A 26,907-nucleotide genomic window follows, 5' to 3' on the forward strand; every position below is an offset into this window, starting at 1 on the left:
AGGCAGGTAAGAAGCTGTCTCATACCCTTCACTGAAAAGTTTACTGTATTCATCTGGTTTGGGGGCAGGGAAACAAATATTTTATTTATTTATATTTTGGGTCATTTACAATAAGACTTTACAATTACATTGTCTTTACACATGCAGGTACATTTCTTAATACAGAATTAACAATATTAACCAACATGCTGTATATTGACAATATATTGTTATATAATTAACTACTATTTAGATTGTACAATGTCTGTTAACATTATCTAACACAAGATGGGGAATGGTAGGTGACAATAGCACTGTGACTAAGCAGAGAATTTTAGCATGCACCTGTACAGTTATGCTTTTGGTTTATTTCTTAATAACAAAGGTTTTTAGTTGTCAGGTGTTAACATTCCTCTGAGAAGGGGACTAAGGAGGGAAAGGTCTTTCGGAAGAAGAAAGTGTTGAGGAAGGACTTGAAGAAGAGTGTAGTAGCATGGCAGACAAACACATATGGGAGCCATCTGGAAGGAATCCCAGGGAGATAGACACTAATGGGGAAATTAGTCATGCAGCTTAAGTGGAATGAGGGGTACATGGTGTATAGCTGAAGTAAGACTAGAGAAATAAGCTGGTGCCAAGGTGTGTAAGGCAAGAACAGAAAGTTTCTTTTCGAATCGTATTCCTTTGGCTGCTCCACCTCAGGACAAGAACCAATGGACTTATATTGCAGTCAGGGAGGTTTAGGTTGGACATCAGGAAAAACTTCCTAACTCTCAGGGTAGTTAAGCACTGGAACATATTGCCATGTGAGGTTGTGGAATCTGAGGTTGTGGAATCTCTGTCATTGGAGGTTTTAAGAACAGGTCAGACAAGCACATGTCAGGAATGGTCTAGTTATTACTTAGTCCTGCCTTCAGTGCAGAGGACTGGACTAGATGACTATTGAAGTTCCTTCCAATTCTACACTTCTATGTACATGAACCCATGTACTCTTGATCAGAGATTTTTGTCACCCGTGTCCACAGATCTGTGCTTGTGCCCTGGATATTCCTGTGCTCTGGTATGAGGGGGGTGGGGAAAGAGGGTGGCAGACTCACTGCCAGTCCACTTCCTTCTCAGTCAACTGTGGCTAAAGATGGTGCATCACATTATCTGTTAGCTAGCTATCTGTCTTGCTCAATATTTTTTTATTCCTTTGCAATAGGTATCTGAATTCCCTCTTCTTTATTCCCTTCTTCCATTTGGGTGATTTGGGCCTTTGATTTTTCTCTGGCCTCGAGTTATAAGTTACACCCAAGACCCCAAGCTTCCTATCCCCTCCAAATGTAAGATCCAAATGTTTAAACAGGGTTTAAAAGTAGATCTAAAAATCTGAGGGAGGACAGGCTAAAACTCCTGTTGATGTGGAACATTCTCTGAGATCTCTGGGGTCTGAGTCACTCCCTCCTCCCCCGCCCCTGCATCAGATTTGGTTACTCATAGAACCCTTGGGGACTGTCACTGCTGCTGACCCCTTAGAACTTCCCAGACCATCAATAAAGAAGAGATCCCATTCCCTGGAACAGGATAAGAGAAGGGGAAAGTCACCCTTTTGGTCTGGATCTCAGGAGACATCACATCCCTACACAGGTTATTGCTAAGGTCCCCATCTCTTTCAGTACAGAGACCCTGGTACCAGCTAGGGAAACTACACCCCGTATCAAGAAGCTGACTGTTAACCTACGGAGGCACCAAAGCCGGCACCAGACCCAGTGCCTCCGAAGCAAAAGGACTTTAAGTTAAACTGAAATAGTCATCAGTACCACCTTCCTCTGCCAGCGGAGATGGGCACATATATCGCATTTCCAGTACAGTCTCCAGTACCACTCAACATACTAACTCCTGAGGGTCAGTGTTCGGAATCCCTGGTACCATCTAGTCGTCCTTGCTATAAGGATCTTCAGATCCTTGAAAAACCTGAGTCACCATTTCTCCAGGTTACTGAGAGATACTCCCCACCAGTACAGACTTACCTTCCAGAATTGATATACTGTCTGGTACCAACACTGTCACTGGTTCCTCACAAATCCATTGAGGGTACCAAGAGGAATTTCCAACATATCCTCTGATACCATTTAACCAAGACTTGACCTCTGGTACCCACTCAACCACTGGTACTGCGCTGCTTGCCTCTTGGATGGATATGGGAGTGACACCTCATCTGATTGAGCTGTCCATACAAGGCTCCCTTACTTTACTATTCCAGCCTCCTTCCCTTGCAGTGCACCCTGAGGAAGCCCCTGCAGGACACACACCCAGCAAATCTGGTAAGGACAACCCTGTGGTACTGCCCCCTTCCTCTTTCCATCTCAGCGGGTTTATTGGAGCCCATGGGCCCCTTGTGGCGACCTGCTATACAGGATTCCATCTCTTAAGAGGATGTGTCAAAAGCAATAGCCACAATCGACCCAGCTTCACAGGGGTAACTTGCAGAGGAACAAGTGCAAGCAGAGGAAGAAGAAACACCACCTTACCGCAAATCCTCCTCCTTGCCAGATGCAGGTGTTATGCTTCCTCCACCATCGTACACTGACAATTTCAAGACCTTACAAAACAGATAGCAGAGACCTTGCAAATTCTGTTAGAGTTGATACAGGAACCTCAACATGCCTTGTTGGACATCCTCCATATATCACCTCAGGGCAAAATTGCCTTGCCTGTCAATGATGCACTACTGGCCCCAGCCTGTATGGTATCAGCCTGTATCAGTCCTCAACCACTATACTACCTATGTATAAACAGACTGATGAAAAAAATACTTTATTCTGCTTGGAGTATTTTTTCTGCTACCCAGCACCTAAATCCCAGTGGTTAAAGCTGTCAATGAGCAAAACAGACAACATTGGTCCCATTCAGTGCCATCAGGCATGGAGCTGAAATAGCTAGACCACCTGAGATGCAAGAGGTGCTACTCGGCATCCTTGTAATTTATAGTAACCAATTACCATGATGGCAAAATATTATTTTGCAAACAATTTGAAGTTCTCATTTTTTTTCTCATCTGCTACAGGACCGGAGGGAACAGTTTCAAGCTCTCATAAGAGATGGCCGGACAATTGCCAAAGCATCTCTCCAGGCCTCACTTGATGCAGCGTGTACAGCTGCATGTTTCATGGCTGTTGCAGTGGTAATGTGCCAAGCTTTTTGGCTACAGTCTTCTGGCCTCCGGGGGAGGCATAAAACTGTTTGGGACCTCCCTTTTGAGGGACCCAAATTGTTCAGTGTTGCTACAGACTGATACCTTCATTCACTTTAAGACTCCTGGGCAACACTACACTCTTTGCATCTATGCACTTACATCAAAGAGAAAATACAGTAGATCAGTCAGTGCAATGGTTTCACCCAGTCCTCTACCAGCCCATCTGATTGGCTGAACTTCCCCAAAAGAAGCTCAAGTATGCTAAGAAAGGGCCATACTGTACAGTGACTTCCAAGTCACCAACAGCTCAAGGCAAATGGACCCCTCAGGAGGTGATCCTCCACATCAACATACTAGAGCTGAGAGTGGTTCTTTCTGCTTGTAGAAGGGTTCGGCCAGAGCTCGTCACTCTCCGGGGTGGCAGGGAACCACACCGCCTCGCCTACGTCCTTCTGGTTCTGTCAGGGAACTAATCTGGCCCCTGGGTCTCTCACCACGGCAGCGGTAGAGGCAAAACAAGGGCTATGCACACCCGATTTGCAGGCAGTAGCGAGCTCCATGCTCTGGTCCTTGGCCTGGGACGGAGCAAACCATTAAGCAATAAGCCGAGGCCCTGGGCTAGGGCGGGTGGCAAAGAGTCCATGGCTCATGCCTTCCAGCAGGGGCCAAGCAAGCAAGCAAGTTCGAAAGGCCCAGGCCCTGGGTCAGGGTGGGCTGTACAAAGTCTGTGGCTCAGGCCCTCAGGCAGGAGCTGAGCAAACAGTTAAGTTCAATAAGCCCCAGTCCTGGCTCCATAGGACCACGCTGGGTGGCAGTGGGCACTCAGGCCCACCCACTCCACTGCGTCCCAGCCCGGGGCCCTAGCAGCAGCAGAAGGTCTGCTGCTTTGTCAGTGGGGATCCTGGCCTCAACACACTGACAGGGGCTCTGGGTGTGCTGCAGCTAGACTAGGGTCGGCTGCCCCTGGGCTACTTCCTATCTCCCCCTCTAGAGGTACCTGCGGCAGGACGGTGTCCTCCAAGGAATCAAGCACCATGGGCTCCTCAGGGTACCCAGCGAGCGGTAGGCTTGGCAGCTCCTCTGAGTAACTTGCCACGGGCAGGCTTAACAGTTTCTCCGGGGTCTGGTCGGCATCAGGCCTCGGCTGGTCTGGCCAGTCCTCGGGTCGGTCGCTAGTTGCAGGAGTCTCCCAACTGGGAACTAGGCCACAGGCATCTGGCTTCTCCGGAGGCTGGGGCTCTAGTGAGCTCTGGGGCTTTTGTACTTCCTATCCTGCGCCCTGACCTCTGCGGGGCAGGCGCAGGCTCCACTGGCTCCGCCCACTTTGGCATCCAGAGGGGCTCATCCCTCTCCGGGGCGGCAGGGAACCACACCGCCTCACTACACTGCTTATCAGCACTTTCTACCCCACATCAGAGGCCACCCAATCAGAATAATGCCTGACAGCAGAACAGCAATATATTATATCAATCAACAAGGAGGAGCAAGATCCTAGTCCTTATCTTCAACACTGTAGAATGGTACATATCACGCCCCATACAGGTCTCGGCGGTTTATTTCAAGGACTTTGGAACACAATGGCAGATTCGCTCAGCAGACATTTCTACCTACAGGAGCTGAACAATGAGGAATTCTGAAGAATATGTCTGCCTTTGGGTAATCTGGAGATAGATTTCGTTGCAACACCATACAATACAAAGTGCAAACAATTCTTTTCAAGGGGAAGAGTATGGCTACAACTCAACTGGTAAGGCCCTAGTCTTCCTTTGGCCTCATGTATTGCTACATGCTGATCCCTGGATGTCTTCACTGCCTAAAGTCCTAAACAAATTGAAACGGGAGATATAGGTAGCCATCCTCATAACACTATAATGGCTGAGATAGGCGTTGTTCCCAGAGCTAGTGCCCATGTCTTGATAACCTCCTTTCTGCCTTGCCCTGACAGTGGATATCCTTATTCAGGAGTTGGAATCCATCACCCACCCTAACCTCTGGGGACTTCACCTCAAGGCCTAGCTACTAGTTGGCTCTCTGGTGTAGAACAAGATTGCTCCACAGAGGCACAAACAGGACAGCTTAATAGTAGGAAATCCTTGACAAGCAAATCTTATGTACAGAGATGGAAACACTTCCAGGCTTGGCACAGCCATTGATCTATGCCTCCTCTCAAGTCCTGCCTGTCGCACACATTCTCAATTACTCACTACATTTAAAAACTGCAGGATTATAAATGAGCTCAATCAAGGTTCAACTAGCTGCCCTAACAGCCATTCATCCCTCCATCAAGGGGTTTTCAGACTTGACTCACTCGACCACTGCAAGGTTTATTAAAGGTCTATTCAACCTTTTTCCTCCTGTCAAGGAACCTACTCCACCATGAGATCTCAACTTAGTGCTTAGTGCTCTGAGGAAGCCCCTGTTTGAACCTATGGTAAACTTCCCACCTTCATTTGTGCCTTTGAGGAATTGAAACTAGACAGTGGAGGCTGTGTCCGCCCAGAGTGTAAACAGACTGTAGCCACACTTGCAGGTATCTGAGGTGGAGCCTTGTAAATGGGGTCCCATGATTACTTGGGAGCATATGACCCAATCGGGCCAGGCAAGGCCACATGGACATCCTGGAGCTGCTGTATAAGCCTGTTGATGGCTAAGAAACCGTTGTCTGGTAGGTACACCCTTGGTGACACCACATCCAGCCTTTCTCCAATAAATTCTATAGTTAGTGTAAATACCAGGGTGGACTTGTCCTGTTTCACTCTGAGCCATTGCCTCCTGTTTCAACAGTCTCTCATACAGGTCCAGAAGTTTTAGTTAGGAAGTGAGGGTGTGTCTTCTCATGACAGAACACTGTGTAAAGTAGGTCAGCCATCAGGGCACCATAAGTCTTTTAGTTGTACATTTTATTTTTATATACGTATATCTCAAACCTGGTCATTCTTTTTCTACCCAATTATCTAAGATTCTGGAGAAATTAAGCTTTTGAGATTTCTCAGAATGAGGGAAAGTGTTGTTTACATAGGTTGAGCTATAAAACAAGTTCTGAATATGATGATAATGTCTTGAATAAATATGTTCAAATATTTAAAAATCCAATTTTTTAGAAAAAGTAATGGATAGGGAGCCCTGAAAAATAAAATGTTAGTGAATGTATTTTAAGATGTGTTACAAGAAGCACCTTATATGAAATGGCATAAACATACTACTGTTATTTTCTCATAAAGAAACATAAGTGGAAATCATTTTGTTTGTTGGTAATCCATTATGCATGTGCAAAAAACATTTTTTGGTTTTGCTATGTATCTACAGGTTTTGTCTTTCACACATCCTACCTCGTTCCACTCTGCAGAGACATATGAGTCTCTCCTGCAGTGCCTCAGGATGGAAGATGATAAGGTAGCTGAGGCAGCTATTCAGATTTTCAGAAACACAGGCCACAAAATAGAAACAGACCTGCCGCAGATAAGATCGTGAGTGTATTTCTTCACATACTGGTAGTGCCTTTAACACTTAAAAGTCTGTCCCCTCCTTTAACCTATTCACCATGTTGCTACTAAAATAATCTTCCTTTCCTGTTGCTGTGAACGTGTATGCCTTTTCCCCACCACCTTGATCTCTTCACTGGTTCCCTGTCTCTTTTCACATTTAAACTCCTTGTCCTCACTTTATTTTTATGTATTTTTTGTAGGTTTAGTATAAATACATTATTAAAAAATCTCCTTAAAATATACACTTAAAAAGCAGGATCTAGTCTACCTCCTATTTTAAAATACCAACAACAACAAAGATATTATAAAGATTTAATTTAATCCCCCAACATTATTTCTACCCAGTGCTTTCCTTCGTGCAGCCTCTCCCATTTTTTTGAGAAATGGTTAAATGGTTTTTTTGAGAAGGTTTTTTTTGAGAAGGTTAAAAACTGGCTATTATGGACCAAGTTGGAAACCACTTCCAAAGATATGGGGCTCTAACAAAAACAATGAGGAGTCCGGTGGCACCTTAAAGACTAACGAATTTATTTGAGCATAAGCGTTCATGGGTAAAAAAACCAGTTCTTCAACAAAGAACTCCTGCTGTCTGTCAGTCGTGGGTTCCATCTCAGGTGCTTCTGCCAACTATAACTGCCTCGAGACATGATGGGAAAGAGAGGCAATTTCTTCTGCAGTTTTCAAGCTGTTTAGGGCTCTGTAAGTCAAAACCAACACCTTAAATCAATCTGGAAATCGGTAGGCAGCCAGTGCAGATCATAATGCACAGATTTCATGTGCTTGTGGAAGAAAACACAGTTTCACAATCTAGCCACCAAATTCTGCAGTGGAGAGAGCGGGGCGGGGCTGAAATAGGGTATGCCAGCAGTTTTGCCAGTGTAAGCTGCATCTACGCTAGGAGTGTTTTGCCAGTATATTATACCAGTATAGCTATACTGACAAAGTGCTCTTAGTATAGACCTGGCCTTAGGATTTGACACTTCCAGAACATGCTGTGCTCCCATTGAGGCAGATAGCTATGACTTGAATTTGAGCAATTTTATCAGACATGAAGAAATTCCCTCAACTGGAGATACTTGATTCATGAACTGAGCAAAAATTTCCTCAGATTAACCAAGCAAACTAAACAAGATTTTGCAGATATGATGGTAGAAGCAAAGAAAAAGCAAAGAACCATTTCTTTGCCTCTCTCGCAATCACGAGATAGGAGTTACAATTTGTCAGATTTGAGTCTAGATTTGCACCACCGACATTGTGGCCATCTTCTCTTTTGCTTCGGTTGTTGCAGGCCCTCTATAACTAAAGGTGACCTGGGAGGCAGAAACTGTGGAAAAGAGTCCCAGAGGGCACTTCATTGATGATTGAGGAACAGAGTATTACAATAGTTCACCAGTCCATCAATAGTAGTCTGTCTGAGGAAAGAAGTTCTCCCTCAGACCCTTTTGGAACTCCTCAGGTCCCTCTAGTTTCTGAGAGAAGACTATCAAAACAGCTCCCTAGCCCAGACAAGGGAGGTGAGCCCCAACTCGATATCAAATGAGCCAATGGTCAGTCTGTGACATGGGGATAATGTCGAGAATCTCCACCTCCACTGGAATCCCAAACACCAAACTAAGTTATGTGCCTAACTACGATTTGTGCCCATAACCATCTGGGATAGCTCCTTGATGACCATGAAATCCTGGGTTTTTCAGATGACTCATTGTCTATGTGGATGTTAAAGTTACCAAGCACTATTGGCCTTGACCACTCCAGTGCCACCATAGTGAGGAACCTCAGCAGTTCCCAAAAGGACTTCATTGTACAATGGAGTGATTGATACGCAAGGGTCAGTTCCAACTTAACTGTATCTCTGGACTCACATATAAGGTGGAGCTAATTTACCCCCTCCCAAGTCCCTTACTCTCATCAGAGAGGGTAGAATCCTGTTTCTCATGTGGCTACAGAAAAAGGCAAAGGACTCTTTACTCTCCTCCACAGCACTGTCACTCTTGCCACATACCAGACACACACAATACGCACACATTTTCAATCCACCTCATCAGCAAATAGCATGCGCCCTGACCCAGAGTCTCTTCTGAGCTGGGCGGGGTCCCTAGGGTTTCTCCTAGAGCTCCTGCTTGTGAAGATTGGGTTGGGGCCACAATGGCAAGTCATTTTCAAAGCACTGCATGACCCTTTTCTGGATTCAGCCTTACTTCTTGTATTGTGCTTTATGCCCTGCCCACTCTTCCCACCTTGATGTTCTCTTTGTTTCCTTCTCCCACTCATTTTTGTGCCCTGTTTCATGCTGCTCTTTATGTGGAATGACCTCCCTTTTACAGCGCATGTTGTCCTCAGTCTCAGCCTTAAAATCTTTACTCAGAGGCCTCTACTTTTATATAGCTGTACACAATCACCCTCTAATCAACATGTATTTCAAAACTTCATTTGTTGCAGTACTAGTCTGTCCCTTTTTTCATCTATTCACTGTTGTTTCCAAAGGTTATATGATTTCTATTGTAATTTTTTTGTGGCAGAGATAGCGTCTCTATTTTCTGTAAAGCACAATACGAAGTTATGACAATATATCAATATTTAAATAACATGATTTTTCTAAGACCACTGATAATTTCAGTAGCATCACAAAAGAGTGCAGCCATTTGATACATCCTTCTTGGAAATCTGGTGTAATCCCCATTTATATTGGCAAGCTCACAATTATTTTGAATCCCGCACTATCTTGTTTCCTTATTCACTTAATTAAACCCACCATGGAAGACTTAGCTAGTTAAGAGGGAGTCATTCAGACAGACATCTGTAAATCACCAGCTTGGAATACTCTGCTCACATTGTTAACATACTTTAGCATTTTTCCAGTTTTCCTACTTTAAGGAAAAAAACAAATCTGAGACTTCATTGTTCCAACTTTGTGAACACTGCTTCAATCTGTTCTTGCTACCTCTGCTTCTGTAAATGTGAATGGCAAATAATCTATTTACTGGTGAAGTATATTGTGCTTTACAATAGACTTTCTTTTCTTAACATACGATTCAATTTCTTGATGAGGGTCAGTTGCTTACTTGCATTTGTCTCATTATTATCCTTCCTGAACAGCTTTCAAAGACAGCTTGAAGCTGAAGATTTTCATTCTGTGATCAGGGACCTGCATTGGTGAAGAGTTCAACCAGCAGATATTACTGGAATTATTTTTTTGTTCATTATAAATATTATATTTTGAAATATTATGTTTAATTTTTGCAGGACATTAATTCCTATTTTGCATCAGAAAGCAAAGAGAGGTACTCCTCACCAAGCAAAACAGGCTGTCCATTGTATACATGCCATATTCTCAAATAAAGAAGTGCAACTTGCACAGATCTTTGAGGTATGTTTGCCAAATTTGGTATAATGCGTTTATTGAATTTTGTTCAAATAATTTGGATCTCTTTCACTTTTAAAGTTGCAATTAAGAAAACTAACTTCATCTTCATTACCGTAGAATCCATGCATAATTCAGGAGCTAGTAGACTGAATTGAACCCTTAGTGCCTGAACTCTGTGCTTAAGCTATGTTTCCAGTAAAACTTAGGAAAGAGTGCAAATACATGCTCTTCCCCTACCCCAAGTGACACTGTCTGGACACTGAGTAACACTTCTAGCATACACAGAGAAAATATCCCTTCTCAGTGTTCTGGCAACTATTATGATGAAAGGGAAATACACATCACTTATGCTTTGATAGAAGGCTCTGTTCACAGTTGTTTTCTAGCTTTGCCTTCTAGTGCTCTCCACCTAATTGTGGTTAGGCTAGTTACTTCTGTTCACGGTGTAACTGGGTTCATTTTAAAATATTAAATTTCCATGTAGCTGTGTTATCTGATTTTTTGGTCTTTAGCCACTGCACAAGGCCACCCATCCTAAAAATAGCTAATATGTTCAATATCTGAGAAATTCTTCTCCTGAATAGGTTAGAATAGAATGGAACCATTTTAGGTCTTCTGTAGTCCAGCATGCTAACAAGGTGTATTCTATATGAACTTTAACATCTAAACAAGTGGACTAATTTACAGAAGTGCTGAGCTCCTATTTATTACTTTGAAATCTTAGCTCCTCTAGAAAATGAAGCTACTTAATTAGACACACAACTTCTGGTACCAATATTTGAAAATTTGGGCCTAAAAGAATGATACTGAGACATTTCACTTGGGATGCTATGAAAAATTCTGTGACTGATCTGATATTCCTAGTAATGCACAAAACTTCCATCGGGTTGCAAGAAATGCAGAATCAGGTCAGGTCTATACAGGGACACTCAGCAAAGTTAACCTGAATTAGCTAATGACTATTTAAGCTGCGTTAAACCCATGTGGACACTCTCATTCAGAACTGAAATGTGCTTAATTTGGTTTAACTTAACTCACCAAAGATAAATTGAGATGAGGACATTTTAATTCTGAATGAGAGTGTCCACATGGATTTACAGTGGTTTAACTACTGCACATTCAGTTCACATCTAGAGTTAATTCAGATTAATTTTCCTGAGTGCCCCTGTGTATACAAGCCCTCAGGTCCCTAGTTAGTAAAAAAAATAAAAAATAAAAAGGCTAATCTTTTATCACTGATATAATTTCACACACTTTAATTCTGTAATTAATATAGCTATTTTCACCAACCTGTAAATTACAGAGTGAAATGTTTCATAGACAAAAGGTTTTCTTGGTTTCATGAAATGATGTCATTTGGGAGGCAAGTGCAGTTAATCAGCAGTCCAATAATGAAATAAGTTAGTTCATTAGGCTGTTCAGGCATGCACACTCAACAATGTATATAATTCATTTTAAATGGAAATTTTTCTTCCCCCAGCCTCTTAGTAGAAGTTTGAATGCTGATGTTCCAGAGCAACTTATAACTCCATTAGTTTCTTTGGGCCATATTTCTATGTTAGCTCCAGACCAGTTTGCTTCTCCAATGAAATCTGTGGTTGCAAATTTCATCGTGAAAGATCTCCTCATGAATGATAGGGTAAGATTTAAGTCCTTCCTTTTCTTTGCTTATGATTGAATCTCTGTAAGCTATACAGCTGTTAAGTTTGTGTGATTAGGCCAGTGAACCCTTAGTGTTCACTAAGAATATGTCTACACTGCAAAAAAAATAAATAAATAACTGCCACATCAAGTCTCGGAGTCACGGGGTCCAGGCTGTGGGTCTAAAAATAGTAATGTAGACATTTCCACTCAGGCTGGAGCCTGGACTCTGAAACCCAGCAAGGGAGGAGGATCTTGGAGCCTGGGCTCCAGCCTGGACAGGAACGTCCACACTGCTTTTTTTAGCCCTGCAGTTCAAGCCTCATGAGCCCGAGTCAGTGGACTTGGGCTCTTTCACTTGGTGCTCTGAGTTTTTCTTTGCAGTATAGTCATACCCTAAATGTTTAATATGTTGATATCATATGTAAAAGATTATACATATGGGAGTTAATCTAATCTTTAAAATCTTTGTTTTAATTTTTTACATGTTTTTGTTTGTGAATCCATCTTTAAATTTGTATAAATATCTGTAGTCAACAGGTGAGAAAAATGGGAAATTGTGGTCCCCAGATGAAGAGGTTTCCCCAGAAGTTCTAGCAAAGGTGAATTTTTTTTTTTGTATTAAGATGTGCACAATATTTGAAATAAGAGTTTAGTTACTTGATAGTATATCACTGACATCTCTAAACACTACCAATAGAGAATATTAAAGGAAATATTAGCAATTAATTTTGGTTACATTTGTCTTTTAGAATAATCTAAAAACTTATTAAATAGCTTAATTTCTGCTAAACTAACATTTGAGAGAGACAAGGTAGGGGAGGTCATATCTTTTATTGGACCAACTTTTGTTGGTCAGAGAGAGACAAGCTTTCAAGCTTCACAGAGCTCTTCTTCAGGTTTGGGAAAGGTACCATGACTGTCACAGCTAAATGTAAGATCAAACAGATAATTTAGCATAAGTAGTTAGTACATATTCTAAGGCAGGGATAGTCAATAGATAGACCGTGGTCCAAATCCGGACTGCCAGACTTTTTTCATTGGACCTGGGGGGCAGAGGCAGTGCGTGGTCACTTCCCCTCCCCCCCATTTCTCCAGATGCCTCTGGAGGGTATGCCCAGAAGCGAGGAGGCAGCACCTGCTCCTGGCAGCAGTGCTCTCCAGCAGCAGGGAAGGCGAAACAGCCTCATGTTGGGAGGAGGAGGAAGAGCTTAGACAGCCCTGCTGCTACTTCCCTCCCTGCGCTGCAGGGACACATGGAGAGTGCTACTGCCAGGGGGAATGCTGCTTCCTCACAGTCCCTGGAGCCTCCCACCCAGGCCTAGTGGTCCTCGGAGCCTTCTCCAGCCCCTCGATCCACCCACTTCCCTGCTCTAACCGGCCTCTTTCCCTACCCAGTCCACCTCCAGTCACCCATTGCTGCCACATCCCGGCTTCCCCCCATCTCCCCAGGGCTGTTGTTTGGAGTCTCCTTGGTCCGTCCTGCTACCTGGAGCCTCCTTCCTGCCACGCTGCTATCCCAGCCCCCAAAGGGGTATTGCACCACTAGCTGGATCATAGTCCAAGAGCTTCACTCATGATCTTAAGTGTCTTTATTATTACAAGAATTTGTAACTCACTAACCCCCGTTTTTGTCCTGTGACTGCAGGGGTGTTAATGGGCCACTTCACCTTGAATAGTCCCTTAAAACAGGAGTTTTCAACCTTTTTCTATGAGCCCTCCCAACACGGTATAAAAACTCCAGGCCCCAGGGTGCGGAGAAGAGACGCTCTGGGCTCCTGACTTCAGTCACCAGGTGCAAGGGCCTCAAGACTTTAGCCCGATGGGGTGCAGGTCTTCAGCCCTGGGGGGGGGCCCTTGGGGCTCTGAACTTTAGCCATCAGGTGGGGCTTGGGGCTTCAGCTGCTGGGTGGTGAGGCGGGTGCTTGGTGATCCAGCTTCAGCCACGGGGGGGGGTGAGGGGGGTGCTTGGTGATCCAGCTTCAGCCGGGGGGGCTTGGTGCTCCAGGCTTCAGCCCTTCAGGGTGCACCAGGGCTCAACGCTTTAGCCCTAGGGGTAATGCTGGGGTTTGGGGTTCACCGTGACTCTACTCCTGGTTTCAACCCCTCAGGGAGCGCCATGGCTCGGGGCTCCAGGCTTTAGCTCCGCAGGGAGCACCGGTGCTCTGGGCTTCAGCCCCACTGCTCTGGTTTCAGCCTCGCAGGGGGTGCCGGGACTCAGGGCGTTAGCCCTGGGGGGAGCCCTGGGGTTCTGGGCTCTCTACGGCTCTGCTCCTAATTTCAGCCCTGAGGGGGTGCCAGTGCTTGGGGTGCTGGCTTCAGCCCCACAGGGAGCACTGGGACTTGGGGCTCTGGACTTCAGCCTTGCAGAGAGCGCTGGGACTTGTGGCTACAGGCTTCAGCCCCTCAGGATGAGCGGGGGGTTGGTTATCTGGGCTTCAACCAGCAGAGAGCACTGAGGCTCTGGCTTCAGCTCCGCAGGGGGTGCTGGGACTCAGGGCTTTAGCTCTGTGGGGAACGCTGGGGATTGGGGCTCCCCACGGCTCCACTCCCAGTTTAAGCCCCGTGGGGGCACCGGGGCTCAGGGCACCAAGCTTCAGCTGTGGGGCCCTGTGGCCCCCTGAAACTGGCTCATGGACCCCTGGTTAAGAACTGCTGCCTTGGAATATGTGGTAGCTACTTCGGCTAAACTATCTGTTTTATCTTGTATTTAACTATGACACTCTGAGTACTGTTCTCAGTCCAGAAGAAGAGCTTTGTGTAGCTGGAAGCTTGTCTCTCTCACCAACAGAAGTTGGTCCGATAAAAAGAGATTTCCTCACCCACCTTGTCACTCTAATATCCTGGGACCGACATGGCTAGAAAAACTTTGTAACTGCTTATAGTATTGTAGTTTATGTGGCCATACAAATACACACTGTTGCAAAGTCAATGGAAATTGTGCAGTTAGGTGTCCTGTCCTATCTTCTGGGTATTCAGTATTCTGAATGTTAAGCTTTACTTTGTTTAATGCAGAGATTCAAATTACTAGTTCTTCTGGTTATAAAGGTATCCTGTAAACTATAGACAGACCAAGCTGAAATAACAACAGAGAGTGATGAACTCCTTTCACCCATCTTTACAGGATATTTAGTGTGAACCCTAATTATGACTAAGGTTAAGATTCTGTCAAGGGTATTTTTAATAAAAGTCAGGGACATGTTGTGGGTAATAAAAAATGCACGGAAGCCCACGACCAGTCCCTGACATTTACTAAAAATACCCAGGAGGGAGGAGAGAGACTAACAGTCGGAGTGCTGCCAGGAGCTGACCTCTGGCAGCTGCTCCTGTGGCAGGGGCTGACTGCTGCTGCTCCAACCCAGGCCGCTGTTTCAACCCTGGGATTGACCACTGCTCCGGTGGCCCTGGGCCTGACAGCTGTTCCAGCCCTGTCATTGTGGAAGAAGTCCCAGAAGGTCATATAATGTGTGACTTCCATGACAGAATCGTAGTTTTAATTATGACCACTTCAGAGGTGAATGTCTGGTTAATGGATAGCAATTTTTTTATTGGTAGACTTTTTTATGAGGTATAGGAAGTCCCCTACATCTAACCCCACCTCTGTGTCTATGATATTTTCCGTTTTCATGCAGTAAAATATAATCTGTATTCCTCTGATTTCTTCTACTCTTTGATAGGATTGTCTTCTTTTTGCTGTTATTATCAAATGTTCAGTAGAATCATCCAGAAACCATTTTGCACCTCTTCATTTGTTTCCACTCAATTTCTGTATCAAGTTCAACCTTTTAATCTTCACCTCCAAGGCTCTGGATATTTCTCCCGATATCTACAGAACATCTCTCCTTTCTTACTATTCCACTTCAAAGTCTCTTTGCTTTATCCCAATCCCCTGTCTACTCCCTCTGTATCCTTCTCTCAGCTCATTTTTTCTTTCATGCTGCTTCCCCATCCCAATATGCCATGCGTTTATCCATTCTTTGCTTAAATACCTGCTTCTAAAACCCTTTTTCAAGCAAGGAACCACATCCACTTTTCCAGATGAATAAAAAGTTTGCTACTTAATTCTTTTCCATTTTAAAGTCTGCATTTTATTGAGCAGTAGCCTACACAGATTATATTGATTACAGTAGATTTTGGTGTTTTACTTACCTTAGTTGCTATTAAAATGATCTATTTGTCTTTATGTGTTCATCTTTAATAGGTGCAAGCAATTAAACTTTTGGTACGCTGGCTCTTGGGTATGAAAAACAACCAGTCTAAATCTGCAAATTCAACACTCCGGTTATTATCAGCTATGTTGGTCAGTGAAGGAGACTTAACAGAACAGAAGAGAATCAGGTCAAATTACGTTCTTTTCTTTTTCAGACTCTTCCATCTGTTTTGTTGTAGAATTTCAGTGAATATTATGAATTTAGGGTTTTTTCAATAGCCGAGGAAGGATTTTTTGCAGAATTTTACAACCTGTGCAGAGAACAGGATAATGAGGCAATGTAAAACAGCTGGTCAGGGAGTATAATTATAGTTGCTGAATGGCGCATATATATAAAAAGTATGTGTCTATTGCTACCCCCAATCTAAATTTAATAGCAATCTAATCCAAACCCTGTAGACATCTTGATGCTTATTAGAAAAAAGAGTAAAAGACCTCTGGGAACATCTTTCCATTATTAGGATAGACTGATCAGATTTAATATGTTTAAGATCCTGGCAGCTTCTGTTGAAGCTCCCAAGGATGGGATCACTTCACACCTCCAAACAAATAGACCATAAATGGGGAAACAGGAAAGGGAAGGAAATTACTGGAACAAAAATATTACAGATTCCACTCTTCCAGAATATTTTTTTAATTTTGTTTTTTTGTAATAACTAAGCTCTCATTTTGTTTTTTAAAAAATTAGCCCTTTTGATTGTGAAGAAACATTGATTGAAGAATACTGTGCACTTCTATAAAGGCTTTCTTCCAAAGATCTCAAAGACCTTACAAATATTAATTAATCCTGACAACATCCTTGTGAGATAGGATTCCCATTTTATAGATGTGTTGTCTGGTGCCTTGTTTACTCAGCTAGTCATTAGCAGAGATAGGAAATGGTGTTGGTGCATGGGTTCTATCTTAATTATGATGCATTACTTCTCCATTAAGCCAGCCTTGCAGAAATATATATTCAGACAGACAACAACAACAAAATGCTCCCTCAGTTAACTTCAAAGCCTAAATATACATTTCTGTGTACATGGTAATTCTGAGGGGCTTTCTGATACCATGATTATTGGCCCTATATAAACGTCTAGATGGTATAAAACCATTTAAATTCATAAATTTGGAAATCTAAGTAACAAACTACAAATGTGGTACCTTTCCTCCAGCCTTGAGGATAGCCATATGTGTACTTTTTACTGTTGCTAGAGGTTTCTGTCTAGAAGGTCCCATCTTGCCAGAAGATCCACATTAACAGATCCCCATTGACTTCAGTAGATTGGAATCCACCTTCATGATTTTTTGCAAGATCAGGACCTAAGTCATTGTCAGGAGCTTGTAAAGTCATAGGTTTGCCATGGATCATTGCAGTCCCTAGTCTTTTACAGAACTGAAGTGGAAACCAAAGACTTACAATTTGAGCATTTGGAATACTGTATGCTTAGACATTTATAACTTTTTAATGTAGAATTTAATGTTAGATGAGAAAAAGTTGAATGTTATAGAAAACCTTTATCTGATAATTTGGTTCTGGGATTCTGAGCCACCAGTCCAGACTAACCTCTTTGTTTTTTACTGAGCCCATCAATCAGCCTGCCACTGACCAGATAATTTTGTTGGGAACTCCTTCCCTTTTATGGTAGTACAAGTCTCCACTTTCTGTTGAGAGCTTCCTCCTTATTCAAGGGAAGAAAAAAATTGAAGTGGAAGTTGCCAGCAGGTGTGAGCAAGAACTGTTAAACTTTATAATTGACTAATATTGTTCTAGGATGAAAAGAGGAATATTTTACTTACGAGTATATAATCTTCTGGCAAGTTACAGAAACAAGTAACTAAAAAAATAAACCCTGGAAAATATCAACAGTAAATTTGAAATACTAGATATTACACGGTGGAAAAAATTATTTAAAAATGAAACCTGTAGTGTCAGCCTTTTGGAGTCAGTATAGCAGATGATGCCATGAAAACCAAAGAAACTTAAACTAATTGATTCTTTGAACTTCTTATCAAGTTGAAATAATATTTTAAGGAGAAAAGAGTCATCTTCATATGATTTCTTCCTAGCAAGGTTAGTTTAGATTAAGAGCCTAAAACCATATTGCTGACAGCTGGTTTACAAAGGTTCTTATTCACAATTTTTAATTGAGTGGTCTTGTAAAAGAAGGAAAAAATTATACACAAAAAATTTGAGTACAATGATTTTTCTTGTATGTTTTTATAGTAAATCAGATATGTCTCGTCTCCGACTGGCTGCTGGTAGTGCCATAATGAAGCTTGCTCAGGAACCTTGTTACCATGAAATAATTACCCCAGAGCAGTTCCAGCTCTGTGCACTTGTCATTAATGTAAGTAACTGCTCTTGAATTATGAAGTGACTGTTAACAAGACTATATTGCAGTCCTCACCACAGAGCTCTTGTTGATGCTACCCTTTCTGTAGTGCAGCTTTAAAAAAAAAAAGTTCTGAACACTTCAAATATCACATTATGTCTATTCATCTTTTTAAAGTATGTCCCCTTACTACCCAGTTTGAGAGTTTTCTGTTATGTTTAAGGGACTAAGATTTTTATAGTGGCACTGTTTTGTGTTTTTGCTACTACAGGATGAGTGTTATCAAGTGAGGCAGATATTTGCTCAGAAGCTGCACAAGGCACTTGTGAAGTTACTGCTCCCATTGGAATACATGGCAATCTTTGCCTTGTGTGCCAAAGACCCTGTGAAAGAGAGAAGAGCCCATGCCAGACAGTGTTTGCTCAAAAATATCAGTATACGAAGAGAGTATATTAAGCAGAACCCTATGGCTAATGGTGAGTACTGTTGTAAAATGTATTCAAAGTATAAACTTTGAAGACCAAACTTAATGAGAAGCTTTTAAAGAATTAAGTAAATGATCTTGTCTAGCATTTTTCACAGAAGTATGTTTTCATAGTGATTTTTTTTCTGGTTCTTACGGAGCTAGTGCAACAAATGTAATTAACTTATTTTATCTAGCAGTTCCCTTTTCCTCTTTATAAAGTATTTTTCTGTACTCTACCAATAATTATATTTTAGAATACAAGTTGTTACCTTTTTAGTTATTAAGCTATCTTTTCATATCAGTTTTTTTTTCTACAAAAATAAAACCTTCAAGTTCTGACTTGTTTGGATTTTCTTTTTGTAATAAGATGAAACAGCTTTACAGTATTCTTGATACATTAAAACATGCAAGCTAATATGTGGATGTATCAAAACTTAGCATTGCATATTCATATAAAAATAAATTGACTGGTATTCTGGGGTTCTTATTCTTTCTGCATGTATATTTAAGTTGCTTATGTGTTTTATTGTTACAGAAAAGCTGTTATCTCTGCTGCCTGAATATGTGGTACCGTATATGATTCATTTACTGGCACATGATCCAGATTTCACAAAACCTCAGGATGTTGATCAACTTCGTGATATCAAAGAGTAAGTGTCAAGTCAGTCCAGAATAGTTGAGACTAGAATAATTTTTCTCTGTTTGAAAATTTGAAGATGAAGCCATCACTCTTACTATGAAGAACTATCATTAAAGGGATTCTATAGATCTGTTTTCTTAGAAGTGAATAACTGATCTTGGAATGAAAGCAACAGCTATCTGTTCTGCACTGTGTTCTGAAAGCTGAAATGGCAAAAGACGTTTCTTCACAAGTATAATAATTTAATAAGTGTTTTGGGTTTTTTAAATTAAATTGATCATTTTAGATCCACTCACTCAGGCACATCTAATCCCTGGAAAATGATACAAGGACAGCCATCTTCAGTGCACAGTGTTACAAACTGTAGATAACTTTTTATGCTGCTTGAAGAGCTCTGCTTTATAGAAACTGAATGTTTTGTAATAGGACATTGTTTGTTCTGATTCTCAGTTCAATTTTTGTTCTGTTTCCCAGAAGTATTTGTAGTATTCCCCCAAAAGTTGACACCATTAGAGTTACTATGTAATGTGCATGAAAACATTTATAATTTTTGAAATACCAATTTTTTAAATTATACATACAAAATTATTATTAATTTTACTAAGTGTCTGACACTTAAAATGAGAAAAATAATAATACTGGAATCATGATGCTGCTTCATCCTTAACTTACACAGTTGTGTGTGTCTATGTGTAACTTACTAGCATGTTATGGTAGGATCACCCATTGCCCTGAGATTCCTGCTGTACTTAAGTAAGGCAGGCTGACTGCATCTTAGTATTGTTAGCATCATTTGTTATACATCATTACCCCATTTAACATCTTCACTGGTTCCTACTCTGTACCTTCTGCATCATCCCATATATCTGAAATAGCCTTTCTGTTTCTTTTGAAATATATCCTGTATGTTTGAAATACACCATGCTTCCTCTGTCTCTCTTCAAGGAACTTTTCAAAACACACGCATTCCATTTAGCATTCCAGCTCTAATGGCTGCTCCCTCCACCCCCACACTCCTGTGGGTGTGTTTTGCTTTTCCCTTGTGTTTTCATTTAAGCCTTGAGACTTTAAGACCTTTAGGACAAAGACCTGTTATCTTTTTGGCACTGAGCTTCTACTGTAAGCATGGTATAACTATGTTGTGCTATAGAAATAATAAAAAGCAATAAATGACTGGTATAAATAGCCCAATCCACCCATTTCCTCTTCAGTCTTTATTGCATCTTTCACCTAGACATGTGTAGGGTTCCTCAGTCTAATCCTGACTTCTGAGTTGCCTGACTCCCCTCTGTGCAGAAAACGGAGGCAGCTGAAGACTCTTTGTCCTACCATGAGCTCTGCTTTTTATCCAAGACTTGCCTGTCTCCGGTAGCGTCTGAAAGCACTCCCACTTTCTGGAATGTACTTTCTCACCACAGATCCTGAATAATAGTGAAAGTTTTAATTATTGGCTGTTAAATTAATACTCCCTTGGAGGAGTACTTTTAGTGCACAGAGCTTTTGTAGGACTCCCTCTTGGAGCACTTTTATGTGAATTCTCTTCCCACACAGAGTGGCTGAACAAAAAAGTGACCACTCCAGAAAAAGAAAAACTCCGTTCTTCTTTGAGTACCTATGGGTACTCCACTTAAGGTGGGAATGTGCCCCAACTGCCTTTGATTGGACACTTTTGGTACCAGTGCCCATTCAGTTTGCACATGCGTCCTAGCTATATACCTGTACGGAGGGTATATAGTACTGTGACAGACAAATCACCCTCAGTTCCTTCTCAACCACTTCAGCCTGAAATAGAGTGTCTAGCATTGCCTGGTTCTTCAGCTAGCTTACTCTTTCTTAGTTTTAGTTAATTAATTAGGTTAGCAAACTAGGTTTTGTTTTATTTTTTTAGTTGTCTTGTTTTTCCCCTCAGAAACTCCTAATCTCTTCTTTTCTCCTCCTCATCACCACCCAGGCTGTCTCCTTCCCTCTAAAGGTACATTTTCTTCCTTGGGACCTGCATAAATCCTGAGGGTGTAAACGTTGCCTCACTTGATTGCAGTCTTTCCCAGTTAGTGACCGCCACTCTCACTGTATTGCTGCTTAGAGATTACTCACATTCCATCTATGTGCAAGATCTGCTCAATGTTCAAGAGTAGGTCTAGGAAGAATAGGGAGATGAAGTTTCATCTCTTCATGGTGGAGCTCTCCCTTTGACCTGCGTCAGATCTAGGCCTCGATGACTCTCCCTGTACATCAGTCTTCCAGTGACCACAGTGCCCTGTCAACCTCTGCAGCTCAGTTACCCACCAGACCTACATGAAGGAGACCTGGGGAGAGAATGCCAAATCTTCTACTTAGAGGAGCTCCAAATCACCTCAAAAAGATAACCCGTAAAGACCTCCCACAGAGACCTCCCATCCCAAGAAGGGTACTGCTGAGGTTTCAGATGTTCTCAGTATTGAGGGTCTCCCCACATCCAAATCCTTGAGTACTTCTTAGTTTTACGGTACCTATCGGTTGATACCAAAGCCTGCCTCAGTATCCCTTAAGCATGATCAAAGGGCTAGGGTATTGGTTCTTAACCTATGGCCCGTGGGCCACTTGTGACTCAATCAGCACAGAGCTGTGGCCCATGTGATATCCTCAAGCCCATACAGGTAGTATATATATTGTGTGGATGTGGCCCACATAACACATAGAGAGCTGCATATATGGCTCACAATGGTAAATAGGCTGAGAACGACTGTGCTAGGGTCTCTGCAGCAAGGAAGACACTACCAACTACAATCTCTACTTCCTCCTCACTGTATATGGTACCAAAATTGACCAGTTGGCTAGTACTGACTCACCCTATACCATCCTCAGTACTGCAGGGATTCAGATGCTCCAGGGACTTGTTCCTCTCCAATTAACCCAAGTCTTCCTTGTTGAGTGTGGGAAGACTTGTGGTACTGCTGTTTTATGTATCCCTGGTACCACACCAGTCACTGGTACCTGCTGGCTTCCTGGTAATTATTGGAATAGACAGATAACCTGCTTCCTCTCCACCATTGTTTGCACCCCCCTACGACCATGAAGATGATAGCTCCTCTGACTATGAAAATTCGGTCCAAGGTTCATTTCATTATTAACCCAGACCTGACTCCTCTGGAGGCTTTTCTTCAAGGGATACCCCAATGCACAGACAGCCTCAAGTCACTCCACATCCATCCTGGTATGACTGAGCTTTGATACATTCCCCCTTCCCTTATGGCGCCCCTCAGTGGCCATATTGGGATCCTTGGGCTGCTTATCATCATCAGTTTTCCAGGGCACCTAGCTCGTGGATTGAGTGGCCAGAGACAGCACTTTGTTCCCTTACATGCCTCCACATCAGTCCACAGCACAGGAGGAATCATTGGAAGAACAAAAGAAAAGAGCTGATGAGGCTCTCTCAAATATATTTTCATCCTCCCCGATGAGGCATTCATGCCCCTGCACACCCTATCACGTGTGGATGATTTCAAACAGTTTCAGGACTTGACGAAGAGAGTCTGCTGGGATCCCTTTCACACACACCCCTACCTGCCCCCCCATCATCACTATAGTTCTGGTTGTAGGTGACGTTCAAGAGCATACCATTCAGCATAGGTGGGCTTCCCAGGAATCTATACTCCGTGTCAACTTCCTGGAGCTCAGAGCAATCAGATATGCCTTCCAATACTTCTTGTGATTAACGGGGGACAATCCTTCAGGATAATGACAGAAACAGGGCTAGTATGTACAACATAAATTGATGGGGGGAGCAACATCCCCTTCCCTTTGTGCAGGAGCAATGAAGCTATGGCACTGGTGTGTAGTCTACTGCATCCTCATCGCTGCTGTATACCTGCCCAACCTCCAGACCACCACAGCACCTGATCTGAGCAGACACTTCTGTCAGGATCATGAGAGGGAACTCAACAACTATACTCAAACAGATATTTCACACCTGGAGCTTTCCAGAAGTAAATCATCTTGCCACCGCCATCAACAGGAAGCATAAAAGTTGTTTGAGAGGTTATCTAGGTTGTCACTTCCTGTTGTATACCTATCCTCCGACACATCTCATCCACAGAGTCTGAAACAATATCAAGCAGGACAAAGCCAAAGTCATTTTATTTACACCAACTTGGCCAAGACAGGTATGATTCCCAAATCTAATTTGTCTCTCATCTCACCCTACCATCAGTCTTCCATTAACACCTGACCTTCTCACTCAAGACTCTGGAAACATTCTTCACTCTAGTCTCAGCATTCTATGACTCAAGGCTTTGTTCCTGGTTGGCTCTCAGAGTACAGCACCTGTCGCTGTAGAGAGATTCAGAAGGTACTGTTGAATAGCACAAAAGAATCAAGTAGGAAGACTTAACTACAAAAATGGAAGAGATTCTACCACTAGGGTACCCAGCAGCACCTGTTTCTTGTCGACTCTCCCCTCTTTGAGATTCTAGAGTATCTTTTCAGTTTGAAGATCACAGGTCTCTCTGAACTCTATTAAAGTTCACCTGACAGCTGTCATGGTGTTCCATTCCCTCTGTGGAAGGGTTCTTGGGCTTAGCTTATCCTACAACTTCTAGGTTCATCAAAGGATTATCTAACCTTTTTCTGCCTATCAGGGAACCCACCCCAGCATGGGATTTGAACTTGGCCTCAACTCTCTGAGGACACCTCCCTTTGAGCTGTTGGTCAGGCGCACAGTTTTACAATTATGCCTGACAATGGCTCTCACCTCCACTTATAGAATCTTTGAGGTAGGGGCTTTGAAGGCTGATCCTACTCAGTTTTTTAAAGATAAAGGCATCTCTCTGACCACACCCCCAATTTTTACCAAAGTTGACCTCAGATTTTCCTATCAATTAGATATTTCATCTGCCAGTCCTACATCCTAAACCATCTGTCTAGGTAGGAAGCTGCTCTTCATATCTTGGATGTTAGGAGATTGTTAGGAGACCTTTGAGTTGGTCAGAATTTTAGGGGCTCTCCCAGATTCTGTTTCTTTCGCAGACAGAGATAAAGGGGTTCTGGTGTCCACCCAAAGACTCTCCAAATGGATTTCAGGTTGTATTCTCTCCTGCTACAAAGCTGCTGATGGTCAGCATTGTCTTAGAGGTATATCCTGTTCCACCAGATCTCAGTCTACCTCTGTGGCCCTACTGAAAGATGTACCTGATGCAGAAATCTGCAAAGCTGCCGCATGTGCTTCCATCCATACTTTCTCAAAGCACTGTGCCTTAGTGCAGGCATCTCAGGCAGATGATGCCTTTGGGACTGCTGTCCTGCTGATGGTCTTAGACCAGAGGTAGTAATTATTTTTTGTCAAGGTATAATCAAGGTCCAGACCCACACCCAGCTGTCCTTCCCTAACCCCTCAATTGTCCCCCAAGCTCCCCAATTGCCCGCCAGTTCCCTACCTGGAGAGTAGAGTGAACTTATTTCCCTAAATTGAAAACAGGCCATACGGAGCTGGCCTGAGCCACCTGGTGTTGCCACTCTCTCTCCACTCCCAAACATTTCTCTGTGCCCCTAATTGAGCCAGGTAGCAGAGATGGGGTGCGGGGGAAGAGGAGTGGGTATGGGCTGGGATCTGGGCACCAAAGTACAGTGTGAGTGTGTGTGAGTACTTTAGAGCTCGGAGCCAGGAGGCGAAGCTATTGAATTATGATCCAGCTAGCGGTGCAATGCCCCTTTGGGGGCTGGGAAAGCAGAGTGGCAGGAAGGAGGCTCCAGGTAGGGGGAGGGGCCAAGGATACTCTAGTTAGCAGCCCTGGGGAGATGGGAGAAAGCCGTGCTTGGGCAGCTGGGCAGGAGAGATTTAAGTGCCCGTGAGCATAGCGGGCAGCATGTGGTCAGGTGCCCCTCCCCCCATGTTGCTCCTTCCTGCAGCTGCTCCCAGGACCCTCCTGCTGGCTGTGCAGAGCAGGGGGGTAGTGGGCGCTGGAGGGGGAGGGAAGAGATGTCAGGGTGTCCCCCTGCCCCCATACCTGATCTCCGCAGAGCAGGGCAGAGGGGACAGCCTGGCTCAGGAGGACTTGGAGCTTCTGAATGGTGAGTGTCTGTGTGCCTTTCTTAAAGAGACAGTGCACTGTTTATGAGATATCCCCAGCAGCTAGCTCACACAGTCTCTCTCTCTCTCTGCCTGCCCATGTACCCTGTCTCCACAGAACAGGGGAGGGGAGACAACGGGGCTCAGGACAGAGCAGGAGAGCTTTTAGTGAATGTCTTAAAGAGACAGCGCACAGCTTTCCCCAGCAGCCAGCACTCTGACACACAGAGTCTAAGAGTGTCTCTCTCACTCACACACACACTCTGTCTCTTTCCCACTCACCTCCCAACACACATTTGTATTGTTGTTGTTGGTACTTCCTGGTACTTCCTGCAATGCACATATAGTCTCTATAATTTTATTCTTTCAAAGTGTTATTTTACTGTTTTGACTGGTCTACGCATTTCATAATGTTTATTTCTCTTACACTTACATTTAATTCTTTGAGTAGTGAGTTCTAAAATACCAAACCTGTCCTGGCTGGAGTAATTATTCCTATGGTAACTTTTAAAAAATATATATTATATCAAAGCTTTTTGTTTCTATTGGTGGTGCACATAGGTACATACCTTGGTGCACATAACAAAATTTATTCCACACATGGATGGAAAAAATTAGAGGGAATATTAGCCGGGATGTGTTAGAAGTCACTAGGAGGGTGGTGAAGCACTGGAATGCGTTACCTAGGGAGGTAGTGGAATCTCCTTCCTTTGAAGTTTTTAAGGTCAGGCTTGACAAAGCCCTGGCTGGGATGATTTAGTTGGGGATTGGTCCTGCTTTGAGCAGGGGGTTGGACTAGATGACCTCCTGAGGTCCCTTCCAACCCTGATAGTCTATGAAGTAGGTGGCTGGAGGGGGAGTGGAGAGGGAGAAATAGGCTGGTTTGGGGGGCAGCTGGAAAGGGCCCTGGGGTTTGACCCCAAAGGACATAGGGTGGGGAGGACACAAGGCCAGGGGAGAGGCTCCAGGGACCGCATGGGTGGGGGGCACAAGGCCAGAGGGAGGGGGCAGGGCATGCTATGCTTGGTGCCCTGGCACAAGCAGATTCTGCAGAACCTCGTCAGGCTCTTACCAGCCGGGTTCCCCAGTAGGGCCTGGGGCCCACAAGTTGCAGCTCCATGACCCAGCCAGCCCCTCTGTCTCCAGGGAAGGCACAGAAGAATTTGAATTAGGGCCCAGACAGCACTGCCCTCTGATTGGGCTGCAACATGAGCATGTGACACCTCATTGCTGCCTGATTGGAGGGCCAGGGCGTAGTGGAGACACATTAGGCTGCCTGCGGGGGGGATGCCCCCCCCCGACATTGCTGCTTGCCCCCTCTCCATCCCTGCACTGATCCCAATGTGGCTGCAACTGCATGAGCAGCCACCTGGGGACACTACTGCACCCACTGCTCGGGGGGGGGGCTGTGCTGTGGAACAGGCATGGCTCCAGCCCCAACTTAGCTTCAGCCCATGCGGTCCACTGAAAAGCGTCTGATGGTCTGGATTTGGCCTGCAGTCCATCTGTTGACTACCACTGGTCTTAGACCATGCTCCAAAGCATCCATTTCCTTTTAAAAGAACTGCTGAGGACTCACCTGA

At 43.6% G+C, this 26,907-nt stretch overlaps 1 protein-coding gene across 5 annotated transcripts in view; it reads left to right on the forward strand.

Moving 5' to 3' along the window:
• PDS5A (PDS5 cohesin associated factor A) overlaps positions 1–26,907 on the forward strand; it is a 185,386-nt gene that overhangs the window by 136,084 nt on the left and 22,395 nt on the right. For all 5 annotated transcript variants that reach the window (XR_013345994.1, XR_013345993.1, XM_077815732.1 and 2 more), the window contains exons 19-26: positions 6,464–6,624; positions 9,886–10,009; positions 11,487–11,645; positions 12,181–12,249; positions 15,849–15,985; positions 18,067–18,190; positions 18,447–18,651; positions 19,177–19,291. Coding sequence is in view for 3 of the 5 variants with exons in the window: in XM_077815732.1 (XP_077671858.1) it covers positions 6,464–6,624; positions 9,886–10,009; positions 11,487–11,645; positions 12,181–12,249; positions 15,849–15,985; positions 18,067–18,190; positions 18,447–18,651; positions 19,177–19,291 (1,094 nt within the window). In the remaining 2 variants the exon portion in view is untranslated. The remainder of the gene's footprint in view (positions 1–6,463; positions 6,625–9,885; positions 10,010–11,486; positions 11,646–12,180; positions 12,250–15,848; positions 15,986–18,066; positions 18,191–18,446; positions 18,652–19,176; positions 19,292–26,907) is intronic.

The sequence above is a fragment of the Eretmochelys imbricata genome, chromosome 4 (genome assembly GCF_965152235.1).
Source record: "Eretmochelys imbricata isolate rEreImb1 chromosome 4, rEreImb1.hap1, whole genome shotgun sequence".
Lineage (NCBI taxonomy): Eukaryota > Metazoa > Chordata > Testudines > Cheloniidae > Eretmochelys > Eretmochelys imbricata.